The sequence below is a fragment of the Haliaeetus albicilla genome, chromosome 24 (genome assembly GCF_947461875.1).
Source record: "Haliaeetus albicilla chromosome 24, bHalAlb1.1, whole genome shotgun sequence".
Taxonomy (NCBI): domain Eukaryota; kingdom Metazoa; phylum Chordata; class Aves; order Accipitriformes; family Accipitridae; genus Haliaeetus; species Haliaeetus albicilla.
The window spans coordinates 14,364,047-14,377,988 of NC_091506.1; the positions used below are offsets into that span (position 1 = coordinate 14,364,047).

General features: G+C 45.5%; 1 protein-coding gene across 3 annotated transcripts in view; it reads right to left on the reverse strand.

Annotated features, from left to right (window-relative positions):
• Positions 1 to 274: 274 nt before the first annotated feature.
• FLNB (filamin B) overlaps positions 275 to 13,942 on the reverse strand; it is a 73,993-nt gene continuing 60,325 nt past the window's right edge. For 2 of the 3 annotated variants that reach the window (XM_069812219.1, XM_069812216.1), the window contains 13 exons: positions 13,581 to 13,754; positions 13,275 to 13,433; positions 12,682 to 12,885; positions 11,923 to 12,075; positions 11,485 to 11,607; positions 10,656 to 10,922; positions 10,060 to 10,197; positions 9,854 to 9,969; positions 7,863 to 7,995; positions 6,639 to 6,815; positions 3,957 to 4,175; positions 2,799 to 3,002; positions 275 to 2,092 (listed from right to left, as the gene is read on the reverse strand). In XM_069812219.1, coding sequence (XP_069668320.1) covers positions 1,905 to 2,092; positions 2,799 to 3,002; positions 3,957 to 4,175; positions 6,639 to 6,815; positions 7,863 to 7,995; positions 9,854 to 9,969; positions 10,060 to 10,197; positions 10,656 to 10,922; positions 11,485 to 11,607; positions 11,923 to 12,075; positions 12,682 to 12,885; positions 13,275 to 13,433; positions 13,581 to 13,754 — 2,255 coding nt within the window. In that variant the 3' untranslated portion in view covers positions 275 to 1,904. The remainder of the gene's footprint in view (positions 2,093 to 2,798; positions 3,003 to 3,956; positions 4,176 to 6,638; positions 6,816 to 7,862; positions 7,996 to 9,853; positions 9,970 to 10,059; positions 10,198 to 10,655; positions 10,923 to 11,484; positions 11,608 to 11,922; positions 12,076 to 12,681; positions 12,886 to 13,274; positions 13,434 to 13,580; positions 13,755 to 13,942) is intronic. The other variant, XM_069812218.1, reaches the window with a different exon arrangement.

Sequence of the window (13,942 nt, forward strand, 5' to 3'; positions counted from 1 at the left end):
GGGTCTACGCAGGGGAAAACCGGCACGGCTGTGTCGTGCCCCGCTCACACTCTGCCTGCTGCCGCCCAGTACGTTTATGCCATGGCTTAAACTTTTGCCAGACATTTTGTTTTAGGGGAAAAAAAAAAAAAAAGAATGGCCCTGAGGTTATGCCCAAGTTTTTCACAGCTACCTGCACGGCTTGTGGGCTGGGGGTTATTCGGTCCGCCTGAAGCTGCTGCATGCTGTAGTTTCAGTTTGAACTTTACTGACTACATATGAAAAGAATCCAATGTTGTTTTTAACATGCACATTTTAATGAAGCAAACAGTTCTATTTAATAAGTTATAAGATACAATTTTACAATCCTGCATTTTATTCCAGTTTATTTTGTTTTTACTTCCTAGTTTACAATGTAGTGAGCATTTCACATTAAGGCACAAACAAAGCACAGTAAAAAAACCCAACCTTCCTTTATTTCCCCAATGACTGTGCTGGAGAGTAGTGCATCCACACATAGCTACAGAACCGTAAGCGTAAACTTCTCCCTAGGGACAGACAGCGACACTTCAACACATTTTCAACAAATCCTACCTTCTCCTAATCGCAGAGTTAAAGCTCATTTGGAGAGTTTACTAAAGCCCCAGCAGACGACAGCAATTCAGATATGCACTTGGGAAGTAGCATGGCGTAATCCAGGACAAACAGACAAGTTCTAATGGAAAGTTTTCACTCCCTGACCCTCAGCAAGAATGCCTCTTGCAGCATGAAGGGGATTTCAGGAGAGATGAGCGTGCTTCATGCATGTCCTTGGACTGAGATATAATAAAATGACTTTGACCAAAGACAGGTTTGTTGAACGGTATTGCTATTATTGGTAAATTCACACACCTACCCTCCCTCCCACCCCATACCTGACTACAGATGTGGGGTCCCACCCCCAGGCTGGCTTCTTTGCAGCATCTCAGCTACTCGCCTGGCCTGCAGCCTCCAGGGAAACCACTGATGATCTTCCCATACACAGCTGTGCGCTGACCTGCATCAATTTTGGGTCACACAGGCAAGAGCTACACCTGGCTCGGCAAGTTTAGGGGCTTTATTTTACCCAGCCAAACCAGGGGTTGTTCTTAAAGTAAATCAATAAGAGTATGGGGAGTTACCTGCAAAGTTACAAAAATCTCACCAGAATCCCAAGCGAATTAAAAACCACATTGCTAGCATCATGGCCAAAAAGCTACCTGTCTAGATTTACAAAGCGTTAACATAAAAAGGCTGAAAGCTTCCAGGAAGTCATTTTCAGTCTGCTTTTGGTTTGCTATAAAAGATAAACTTTTCCTAAATGTAAACCATTAGCAAAGCATTTTCAGGAACATTTCAAATTTGAGTGGTAAAGCCACTTTTAGTAGCTTTTTATAATGTTATGCGTTAAAATTGATCAAGTATACAAAGGCACCTATTATAGTACCAGTTTTACCTCATTTCTTTACAGAAAAGAATTTGAACTGGGGACAGCCCAAGTCATATTCCATAACTAAAACGTAAAGTCTCCAGTCAAATAAAATCAGTAGTTAAGATACCCAATTACAAAGACAAATTCCAGTTTTCAATTAGCATCTAAAGTCTTTAACATCCGCAAGGGAAATTAGTGTCTAGTTATCCACATGATTCTCCAAACATTAGCAGTGACCCGGACAGTACTGCAAAGGTACAATTTGAGAAGGACATTAAATAGATTGACATTAGGTTGGTAAGTAGGATAGAAGTGAAATGCTTGTAAAAAAAAAAAAAGTTACAAAGTTTACTTCTGACTGTATTGAAATGTGAGCTGTTTGTATCTAGATATTGCATTTTGCAACAGGACTGCACCCAGTATAACTCTACATCTGAATTGCAAACGCAAAGATCGACTTCGATGCTCGGCGAGTTTAAGGAACGGTGACATGGAAGGGACTCCCAGGGATGTGCTCATCACCCCACTTCACCGCCAGAATATAGTCACCCCTTTCCTTGACGACGTACGTTACATTGTACTGATGGCTGCCCAAATGCTTGATGGATACCTCTTCGCATGGTATTGTAGGTCCGTGGACGCCAACTAACAACATATTTGAACCTACAGCAGAATAACAGACTGTTAGCATTCCTAAGCTTAAACAAGCAAGCATGGTTGTACCATAATATATTAGCTCCATAACACAAGGATTTTGTTATTTTAATTCAGAGTGGTAGTCTGAGGTATGGCTAAGCTAATTTGGTATAAGAGGGAATTTTATTTAAAAAAGCCTTCAACCTCATAGAAGCAAGGGCCTGTTTGCGCCTTTTGCCAGACCTGACAGGCTACCACTATCTAACTAGAGCACAGGAGATATTAACACTGCTCGTGAAAGTGAACAGGCACTACCTTTCAAGTACTTCATTAGAAGTTAACAGCAGAGACCAGTGAACACGGCTGGCCTGTAATCCACCCACCACCGCAAAGCTCCCAGATGACGATGATCAGTGCTCGAGGCTTACAGGAACACCTTGCATTACATGCTATTATGCACCATGAAGGTTGCTTAAGTTCAGCAACCTGTTTGTTCTCATGCCATAACCCTGTGGTTTCTTTCAGGTGCACCTGGCTCAGATAAAGCCATTTGGAGAGGAACCGGCATCTTTACAGCCTCTGCGTTAGGACTGATTTGGTGAGCACCATGTAGCATTTAGAGTTTTTCTTTCAAACCAGATCATCACCTCAAGCTCTGAATTTGCAAGTCGGTTTAGGGCAAAAAACATCCAGTTAAACCACACTGACATCCCACTGGTTCCTGTACCCGTACCTGCTTTGCTGCAGTCCACGGAGAAGGAGCTTTTCTGACCCACAAAAGCCTTTGAGAGTCCTGCTCCCCGGGAAACTACTTTGCTAGCATCCGAGGTGGATTTGGGAATGGCGCTATAGCAAGTCTCAGTCGACGACCTTGTCACCGACTCTACCAGGATGGAAGAAGTTTCGTTGGCACTGCCTGGGCTAACCAGTCGCTGTCCTGGAAACAGAAAAGATTTCTGACATTCAGATTCACCCCATCTGAAAGGCATTTACAAGGAGGTTTTGAAACCCTCATAGTGACTAGCATGCATTCTGCATCCAAAATGCATTTTTAGAGAGGAGCAATTTCCTACTTGGTTTTTTAAGCTGACATCTTCCAGCAACACTGGCAACAATCCCATCCCAGAGCCCTTGAGTGGTTAAAGGACCACAGGAACTTCAGGATTCATTAAGCAAAGCTGGCTGCTTAAGAAGAGTTAATTGTGCTCCAATCACCAAATGCCAAAAACGATTCGAGTTGGCAGAAAAGCAGGTGCAATTTTGCAATAACCCATTTTGAAAGCAGAGCATGTCCCAGCCCGGGGGAGCGCAGTCCCTGCCTCCGCTCCCAAAAACACCACCACGCCACAGGCACCAGGAGAGGGTTCACTAGCTCAGGGAAAGCAGTAGAGATGAACTCCAGTCTGTGCTTAAACACAGCACCGAAAAGAGAAAGAGCTTCGTAAGCTTCCTAATCCAGCCTTCCTCATATCATCTGAAACCCTCCCAGACATTACTGACCTTTGGTTAGGTGGCAACTGCACCAAAATGAGTCCAAAAGGGGCATCGAGTACGCTACAAGCAACCAGGTTTCAGGCTTTGGGGGGGAAGTGGGTAAATAAGTCGTATTTCCCACTGCCAGTGCAATGCCCTAGCACTAGGTCAGGATTTGATATTCTCCCCGAAGCTGATTACGGCCCTCCACCGAGCCAAGCTGGCAAGCTCTGTGACTAATGCTCCTGTAGCCTCTCCTGAGATCCCTCACCTAGGCTTTGGAGGTGATGGGGAGAAACGTTTCGCTTCTCATGTTTTTGGGCCTCTAGACCTGAATGCCACACTATCTCGGAGGGACATACTTGCTGAATGACACAAACTACTTCAGGCACACAGTAAATACTGGTTAGCTTTTTACCTGTAACCTTTGCCTTGAAGGGGCTGCCCACTATGTGGTTAGGTCCACCATATTTAACTCCAATTAAATAGTTTCCTGGAGCCATGGGTGTGTACATGACTTTGTAACCTTCTGGAGTTTCCTGGCAGTCCATTTTCACCTTTGACGGCCCTTCAATTGTAACAGAGAGGGTACCTGGACCAGCCTTGGTTGTGTTAATGAAAAACTCCGACTGCAATCCTAGAAAGACGGAGCATAGTAAGACACACTCTTCCTCACGCCCGATGTTACAAAAGCAGCCTGTTATTAAATCGGAACAGGTAATTCGGTGCGAGACAAGGCTGCAGGCAGGGAGGGACAGCGTGCCTCCCGCCAGCATCCTCGACCGGGGGCTCTGCAGCCTGGCCGTCTCCCTGCCGGCACCCCAGCTCCCTCCTCCCCTCACACTGCGTGATGCGGGGCAGGTGGGAAAAGGGGTCAAGAGAGCCCTTCAGGACCAAGACGGAAGGATCTTGGCATCAAAAGACTGGCTTGGAGAGACAGCTCTCAGAACAAGAGCCTTTCTACTGGGCGTCGGAGCCCCTGCCAACACAGCCTCCTGCACGGCTAAGGTCGGGAAAGCTCGGGACCGTCTCGCTGCCTGGACCGTAAATCAGCAGCGAAGAGCCCACAAAAAAGCAAGAGAGACGAGGGGCAGGAGATCTCCTGGAGGGGATGGCTGTTTGAACTGCTCGGCAACAGCACTCCAAGCAGTTTGTGGAACAAAAGCTTGTTTAATTACAGCATCTGGTTAACACAGCTGAATTACTGCTGCTAATACTAAGCCAATGACACAATGCCAGCAACACAAGAAAAAAATTAAGCAAGGCTTTCAGCCCCAAATCATTTACTGTCAAACTCTGGCTTCAAATATTTATGATCTTTGGGCTGTTCTATCAGACACTGCTGAGGAGGCATAAAGCGCTCGAGCTCAGTCAAAACCAGGACAGTTATGGGAAAGTTTACTACAGCTGCGACTGAAGCATGCAAGGGTGGTGACAAACTAGGGAGAAGTTTCTAGCCTCTCCACACAAGAGGCTGCTGTGTCGCAATGCTGGAAGAACCCGGCTTCCACAGAGCATTGTACCATCTTCCAGTTCTTTAGCAGTAAATCTCACTGGCACCGCCTGCCTGGGAGGTATGGCAGTCAGCTTGCAACGTGCACTGCTCAACCAGAGGAAAATTACTTTCCAAAGCCAGCAAGCTTCACAGCTTCTCACCGAAGACTTCTTGCTCCGACGTCGCTGCTTTTTCCCTATGCCCCAAATGAAGGCTCGCATTGTTGGAGGCTGCAGACGCGCACCGCTCCCGGGGGGACATTTCAGGTGCTCAGCCACCGGCTATTGAAACCTCTACACTAGATCATTGTTCAGAAACGCTGCTCAGCAGCTCCCAGGGCACTGCACTTTTGGCAGCGGCCAGGATTCAACAAGGGGGCACAGAGTAACTTTGCTGAAGTTAAACAGTCTATTTAGATTAAAAACAACCCCAAGCACCTTTATAGATGGAGAAAAATTCCCCTGTCCCTGATGCATCAGTGGCTAGTATTAATGAGTGCTTTTGTTTCCACCTATTAAAGCAGCACAGGCTATAATATCTTTATTTTACATAGTATATACACGTTTCCAAAATCAACTGCTTGGTTTCTGCAGAACAGCAGTAGCTTTGACTGAATAACTGCTGTTATTTTTTTTTCCGTGGAGAAAAAAGGTACGAAATGGAATCCACAAAAGACAGCAGTAGATAGGGTAAGGAACTAGCTATCACCTTGCATATCAAAAGGAAAAAAACCTAAATTGGTTTTACTCTGCTATTCATCTGTGTGTGTGGCCCAAGAAAGCACACAATTAAATAAATTGAAGTGCATATCCTGGAATGTTTTCATACTTTCTTACTAAGACCATAAATCATATAAATGAAAAAAAAAAAACCCCAACCAAAAAACCAAAACCCTAAACCCTACATTCTTGAGTTGAGAACTATCAGATGGGGCAGCCACAGCAGATAACTAGGTGTCAGATTTCCAAGAAGAGTCAGTGTTCACACTACATCTGAAGCACATACAGCGCACTACAAACAGAACAATCCACTATACTCCCTAGAGTTTATGCATCATATTGCATTTAACTTGAAATTACTCAGAGGTGCAAGCACTGAAGAAAAGGTAACTGGGTACACCCTCATACCCATTTAATTAACAGGGGTAGGCAAGTTAAACAAGACTCCTTCAATTAGACAGCCAACTCAGTATCTGCATTCACAAAAGCCTCCAGCTTTTGCAGACATCGTGCTCACACGCCGAAGGGAGCCAGAGCATCTTCGGAGCTCTGAGGGACCACCGACGTGGAGCTAAGCTAACTGGCGGAGTCGTAGCCCAGCTGCTAACCAGTTCAAGTGAACTTGTGCTGCAGTTGCTGGTTTACAGAGGTTTTAGGTTCATTAAGGCTCAGTGTAGCCTGCAGACTCGCTAATTGATGGTTATAAGACTTGAGGAGCATGCAAAAAAGCAAAATTAGCATACGCCCAGGTCGGCAGAGTATGGGGGTTAGTTCAGCTGCCTTAGCAGGGTAAGTCATGTAAAAATATGCCTAGGAACAGCTTCTGTTTCTCTCAGAAAGCCAAAGTGCAAACAGGGCTGTATCAGTGCTGTAAAAGAAGGGTTACCCGTGGTACCGCTCTCCAGGCCAGATCCGTACGCAGTGACGAGCGCGGGATTGCCCGCCTGCCCGGGCTCGCCAACACGCACTTTGAAAGGGCTGCCCACGACGTGGCTTCCGTTGAACTTCACGTCAATTGAGTGGATCCCATTTTCATGGGGGATAAACCGAACGGCATACTTATCTGCAAGAGAGAAGTGGCTTTTCTGATATATCAGAGATAACAATAAAACAGCAATTAAGCCCAGCGCAGGGCTGGTTAGCAACCCAAGCAAGGTTTCTGTAACGCTTCGACATATTTTGGTCCCAGCTTATGCAAACTCAGCTACACAAGCTGCTAAGCATATTTAAGTAGGAAAACACTGTATTTATCACAGGAGGTGTCACGGGCTGCATTGTCACCTTGTCTACTAGGATGTGATCTCAGCTGTCATCTAGTCTGCAGGGTGAATTTTAGGGCTATTTGCCTCACACATGCACTAAACATGACAGCTTAATCACAGCCCAACCTGTCAGCGGTCAACAGAGCAGTGCAGAGAAGAAAAGCAGCTGGTAAGAGCAAGCCAAATCTTACCAGTGGGCTGAGTGTGCTGCTCTGACACCACAGATACCGCACCTTTATTTAATAAAGCCATTTAGCAATTTGCTGATATTTAACATTTTTGATTGTGTGTTAACCCAGAGAAGGGACTGGTCTTCCCCAGCCGGACAGCTGCTGTCTGTCCATGGTACAGACCATAACTCATTCAGACTTCAAGTGAAAAAGAAAAGCTCATTGCTGAAACAGGTGTTGAGCTTTCTGTAGTGTTTGCTTATATTCAGCTTCCTTGACGTTTTGTATGAAGGAATGAGTGTGAGTTAAAAATAAACTATTAGTCAAAGATGGAAGCACACCTTTGAAAAATAAACTTCTTCCCTGGCTAAATTCAACAACCACATCGTATTTCTTTCATGACTAATATCACTGTACCTTCACTGGCAAGCCAAGACTTAAACATCTGTATCTTACACAAGTTAGGGCTCAGTCATTTCATGGGCTATCTAGGAAAAGCATGGACATAACCCTGACCGAACAACTCGTGACATTAAGAAGTCATTCTCCAGGCGAGGTGCTCGTCCCTTGGGTACGCTGCTCGCAAGCCAAAGGGACTAAACCCCCTTGCGCTATGGGGCAGCAAGCATGCTTTGGAGGTCACCCAGTTTGTTTTGACCAACGTAAAGCCGTGCTCACCTGGCTCCAGCTCAGACACGTGGCACTCTTCTACAGCTCCGGAGGGGCTGTGGACTTTAGCATCGATCTTGCCCTTCGCCCCATTCAGCCTTATAGCAAAGGATGCTGGCTGATTAACTTTTAATCCAGACTCCTGAGAATGCAACAGTCAGATCATCAAATTTAAACTTCTTGTTTCAGAGAGAGCAAGATTTGTGGCAGGGAAATAACCACTTAGCACAATTTTTTTTTTTTTTTTTTTTTTTTTTAGATTTCAACAAAAGGCGTAAAGTTGTGAATTGCATTAACTCTCAAATCAAAAGCTCTCTCCCTCTTGGGGGTGGCTGATATAGGAGTCACCCACATTGGCTAGACTGATTTCTCCCATAGTAACATATTTGTTAACATATTAACATAACTGTTTCTGGAAGCCAGATGACTGCCAAATCAGGCAGAGGAAGGTTTACGAGACTAGTCACCCGTTATCATTGAGGTCAGCCCCCCAGTATTCAGGCACTTGATTTAAAGGATGTTTAAGCTATAGCTCCATTTTGAGCCAGTTCATTCATTCCAGATTCATTCAGGGGAGAAGCCTCTGGTAATCCAGTTGTCTGAAAGAGTAATATGCATGTTTATATTTGCCACAAGAGGCTGCATTTAGAACGCCACCACAAGACATCTTAACATGAGAAAGTAATTTAAAACATGAAACCAGATGTTGCCGTGCTGTCAGGCCATCAGTGGAAGGCGAGGCAGCTCAGCATCCGTGCTGCAACAGTCCTTAACCAGAGCAGCCCATGCAGCTATGCAGCAGTAATATTTTATGCTGAAGGTACTTTACCTGATTTTGTTTTCAACTAAATCCTGAAGAGGGAAATAAATGCAACTGAGTAGAACTGAGGTACAATGTATAAAGCAAGTCTCTGATCCAGGTTTAGCGGAGGCTGATGCCTCACACTGCGCTCCGTTACCAAATACTCAGCTTTATCTGCCTCTCCAGGACTTAACTGAAGTCAGTATTCCTGTCAAAGAGTCTTTAAATGAAACACAAGGCAAACATCAATACCACAGCGACTAATTAACGCCCTTGTAACTCCTGGTTTGAAGAGATACTATCAGATCAGGCTGTCATGATTCATTTACACAGCCAAGGCGAAGGAGTCCTGCAGCCTAGGCAAACTCCTGGGGACCACAGCTGGGACGTATCCAAAAAAAGCCTCAACTGAAGTACTAATTGCTTATCACCGCTTGATGAGGACTGAGGTACAGTATATTTAGACACAGATTCTCAGTCTCACATCCAAGTTTCTGGCTTTGGAGATTTAAGTCAGGCCTTTAATGTTAGTTTTATTTTAATTCACGTAACCACACACATACAAAAATGATATGGTGAGGTTAACAGATGTGCCCAGACCAACTACAAAGCTGTGACTCACTCTGAGATTCGCTACTGTTCATGAGTCATCTGAGCTGCGACTGTGTGGTTTCGTGACGTCAGCCAGAGCAAACCTGCACTCTGACCTCACGGCAGGGCCCCCTCCATCTGCCCACACAAAAGCTCCAGCAAGGCTACAGCAACGTCCCAACCACGCAGCCCTACGCTGCCTCACCTGTGGAAACCCAGCTCTTCAGTCCACGTGCCAACCGACTAACTCAGGACCAGCATGATCCCTGCTAGTTCACGTTCATGTTTCAGTTCTCCTTGGCCTTCCCCTAGCTAATGGGGTAAAGAGCCTGTTATTCTTAATTCCCAAGTGTTACCACCTGTAATACGCTCAGTTGAACCTTCTGCCTTCAAATTCTGGCTAGCCAGAGCTGGGCCAGCTCTACCCGCCCAAGTTCCAAGGGGCCAGCTGCCAAAAACCTCTTTCTGGCTGCAAGCTGAGCTTGAAAACAAGCACCAACCAAGGCAAGGCTATTACTGAGAAGAAAGGACAACCATTTTGGTCTCGGAGAACAAGGACGAAATCAGTCTGTGTGGCAAGTTGTGGAGATGTTTCCTTATGTCTCACCTGAAGGCTAGTGACAGTGAGCCTGCGAGCATCATCGGAGGGGGCGATGACGGGAACCAGGTAGGGGCTTTCAGGAATGTGCTCGTCATTGAACTTTATGGACACCTCATAGTTGCCTGCAGAGAGAAAAGAAGCAGTGAGTGTCCTTAGTTTATTTCAGAGTAGCATTCAGTGTCATTTCAGTGTGATTTGGTCTTGGTAGGTACCTGGCTCTTGAACTATGTATGATACACCACAAGATCCATCTTTATGGTCTTCAAAGGCGATTTCTGCTTTACTTGGGCCTTCTACAGCAATAGAAAGTCCTCCAGCTCCAGCTTCCCGTGTCCATATACTGAACTCGGCTGTTGAAGCACACAAGAGCACATGCAAGAGTAAGTTTGCTGCTGCTGGGTTGGCAGCTTCTCCCTAACAGACCGTGCAGCATCCCATACTTACGTGTATGAGGAACGGTACCTTGTCCCACCACCCTGGGTGATAACACTTAGCAGTTTCTCCAGGAGGCTTCTATTAGCCTTGAATTAGGTCTATCAGCCCTGTATAACACACCTTACAACTTCAAGCTCATCCCAAGAGAGCAGTCACTTTCCAAACCGTGGATTTCCAGACTTCTCCATCTGCATGACGCAGCAATATTATTTCTCCGTGTTTCTCCACCAACCACCCCTGGCTTGGGGTGACCCTACGGTGTTACCCCAAGCTCTGCTCAAGCTCTCAGAGGAGAGGCCAACAGAAACCAAAGCACTGCGCTGCACACTGGCACACCGCAGGCACTGGAGCCTGGCGAGAGCAGAGGACTCACCTGGGACTCCCGTCTCTCCACGCTCCAGCCCTGGGCCTCCAGCTCTCACTTTATGGGCTCCTCCCTCGCCCAGCGGCCCCACGGTGAACTGGAATGGGCTGCCCGGCACCGGCTGCCCTCTGTATTTGACATCCACGGTGTGGACCCCCATTTCTTGTGGCACAAAGCGGACACAATAGGTGTTTTTGTCAGCTTCTACAATTTCGGCATCAAAGTTTCTTCCAGAGGGACTAGTTACCTGGGCTGTCATATCCCCACAATCAATTTCTAACAAGAAAAGAATAAAAAATGCAGATTAGAAAGTGACAAAGGGTTTTGGTATTTTGTTTTTGGAAGCAGGACCTGAGCTCAAGTGATTGCACAGCACAAATGACAGAAGAGGCATGTAGGTACCAGTCTGTATGCTCAGCTAGATGCGTGGTGCTGAGCAGCAAGCCCGGCCAGTTACAGCTTACCAGGTGCTATGGAGACAGATGAAAAGGCTGGGTAAGTGCAGCCAGCCAAGACTGGCCTATGTGATTCACATTTACAAACACTTAACAGCCAACATGATGATCTTAAAACCCTGGAGACAGGGTGAGCTGTGCAGCCCATTCTCCAGCCTGCTGTACACAGAATAGATTAAGGCCTCCCTACTATTTATTTCTCAATATTTTGATCACGGCTTATTGTTAACCTTGCAAAGAGACCCCACTACCAGTGTTTCTTTCCTAAACTATCTTAATATGAGGATGTCTTAACAACACTGAAGTTCCTATTTCCACTGCTTCAGGTACACGCACGCTATTTCAGTGCAAGTTATGGTTATGGGTATAAGGATGTTGCTCACCTGGAATCTTTAGGTTCAGATCACATATGCTTCCTACTGTTGCAACAGAGGGAGCCCGTCTTGTTCGTGTGATGCTCTCCTTAACTCTTCCTTCACCACTTATCTTCACAGTAAATGGGCTGCCTGTAAGTACCACAGTAAGTCATTCCTCCTCTGCTCATTACACACTGCATCGAGGGGATGAGTGAAAGCTTCCACTGACTTGTAGTGGATCATAGGAGAAGTTTTAGAGCCAGCTAACAGTCAGGTCCAAGTGGAATACACCCATGTAACCAAAACAGTTTTGGATGCTTGCTGCTTGTGGAGGGTACTGGTAGGACCTCCTTGAATCTTTGGGATTTATAGTCCGAGTCAGATCACACAGCCCACCCACAGCTCCAGTGCGCTGGTAAGACTTTTGTTGTACTAACCAAAAAGTTGCCAAACACTTCTGCTTACCTGGAATATGTTCATCTGCAAATTTAGTGGACACAATGTACACACCAGGTACAGTTGGAAAATAGGACACTTTGCAAGTTCCATCTTCTAGGTCTTCAGTTTGGATATCTACCTTGCTAGGTCCTTCAACTGCCAGTGAGATGCCACCATAACCTACAATACAGCTAAGTTAGCCTCAGATTTCCATAGTGCTGTTATACATTTGACATAAAATAGTCCAAACCCATAGCAGTAGCTAGCTGGTAGGTTTGTATCATAATGGGCACATGGGAGTTGCATGACGCCTGAATGACATTTTTGTTGTCCTAATCTGTCAGATATTCAAGGCACAGCATGCATTCAGCTCCTAAAATGCGCTGACCATATCCCTTTTATTTCATTAATGTTGAAAAGTTAGCTTCAAAGACTGAGGCCAAGGCTCCACATTAAACCAACAGGAAATATCTTCTTCATTTCCTTCTTGCTGTACACAACGATACTAGAACCAGCACCATCAAATGAAAGAAAAGCTTCATCAGTGCCTCAGTGACAGTCCCTGTTGGCTGTAATGGAAGACATCAGCCAAAGACAATGCAAAGCATTTTAGAAGTTAATAGCATTGTCTATAGTTAATAACTGACAACAATGACCATGCATGCTTAACACACTACTTGCATCTGCTGCTTTGCAGCTTGTGACCTGGTGGTCACACACTGAGGGAGACAATGCTCCCATTTAGAGAGGATACATATCTCTCAGCCCCTTTGCGATGGAACTAACCTGCATCTCTTGTATCTACAATGAAGTCACACATTTCAAAGGTTCGTCCTTCTACCAAGCCACGTCCAAAAACTCTTGCTCGTCTGGCATCTCCTATCTCAGACTGGACCACCATGATTGTTACAGGGCTGTTTGGTACGTGACTCCCGTTTTTCTTGATGCTAACCAGATGTTCTCCTACTTCCCGTGGAATGAATGAGATGCCTACAAAGCAGAGAAATGTGACAAACTTACTTAATTTTTATGCAGGTTATACTTGATTTAAATGCCTTAATCACACCAAGAAATTAAATACTGAAAGAGCACTCTCTTTACACATGTTGAAGTGTTGCTCTCAAATGGGCCACAGGCCCATTCACATATGCTGACAAAAATCACTTCAATCACAACCTGGCATGTCACATGCAAGCTAACACAAGAGGCCATTCTTCATACTCTTCTGTCTTTGGCCAACTGTACCAAACAATATCAACCACTTGGTTTGACAACGCTCTTCTGGGAAGAAGCAGAAGTCAGTCATTTTACACAGCAGAGCAAACTGACATAGAGGCTACTATACACTACTCTCTCAGATCAGGACTGCCAGAGCTTACCAATATGGTTATTGGGTAGCCTCTTCAGAAGACAAGGCTCATCACGACCTGATGGGGCTTTAATGCTGGCTGTTAGGAGACTGAGATCAGTCTCATTGATGTCCAACAAAAAGTCAGCAGCAGAACCAAGCTTAACCTGGGACCGTCTTCTGTTATCATCTGAATATATAAAGAGAAACAAGTCAGAAAATATTACAAGGTTAAGTGCAGAACAAGTCAAAGGACTTCATGTTCCTGCCACAAACCAGGTCCCCCTGGTATCAGAGGTTAATTTATGAAGTGCTTCCAGAACTCTAAACTTTCTACCTGTGATCTTGGCCGTGAACGGACTGCCTGGGATGTGCTTGTCATTGTACTTGACCAGGATGCTGTAGTTCCCAGGTAGAGTAGGCAGGTACGTGACTGTGCACGTCCCGTCTTTGTTATCAATGCAGCTGATCTCTGCTTTTGAAGGTCCTTCAATAGCCAAGTCCAGCCCACCTAGGAAACAAGAACAGCACTTCCGTAAATCTTTGAGCACATCAAGCCCAAAGACTTGGTCCAAAAAGGAAGATCCAGTACTTGATACTGAAAATGCAGCTTAGATGCATGTTTTCAAAGGACAGCAGCAAAAAGAGCTCAGGCCAATCCTCTACGACCCCAACTCTATTCAGTCCGTAAGATTTACT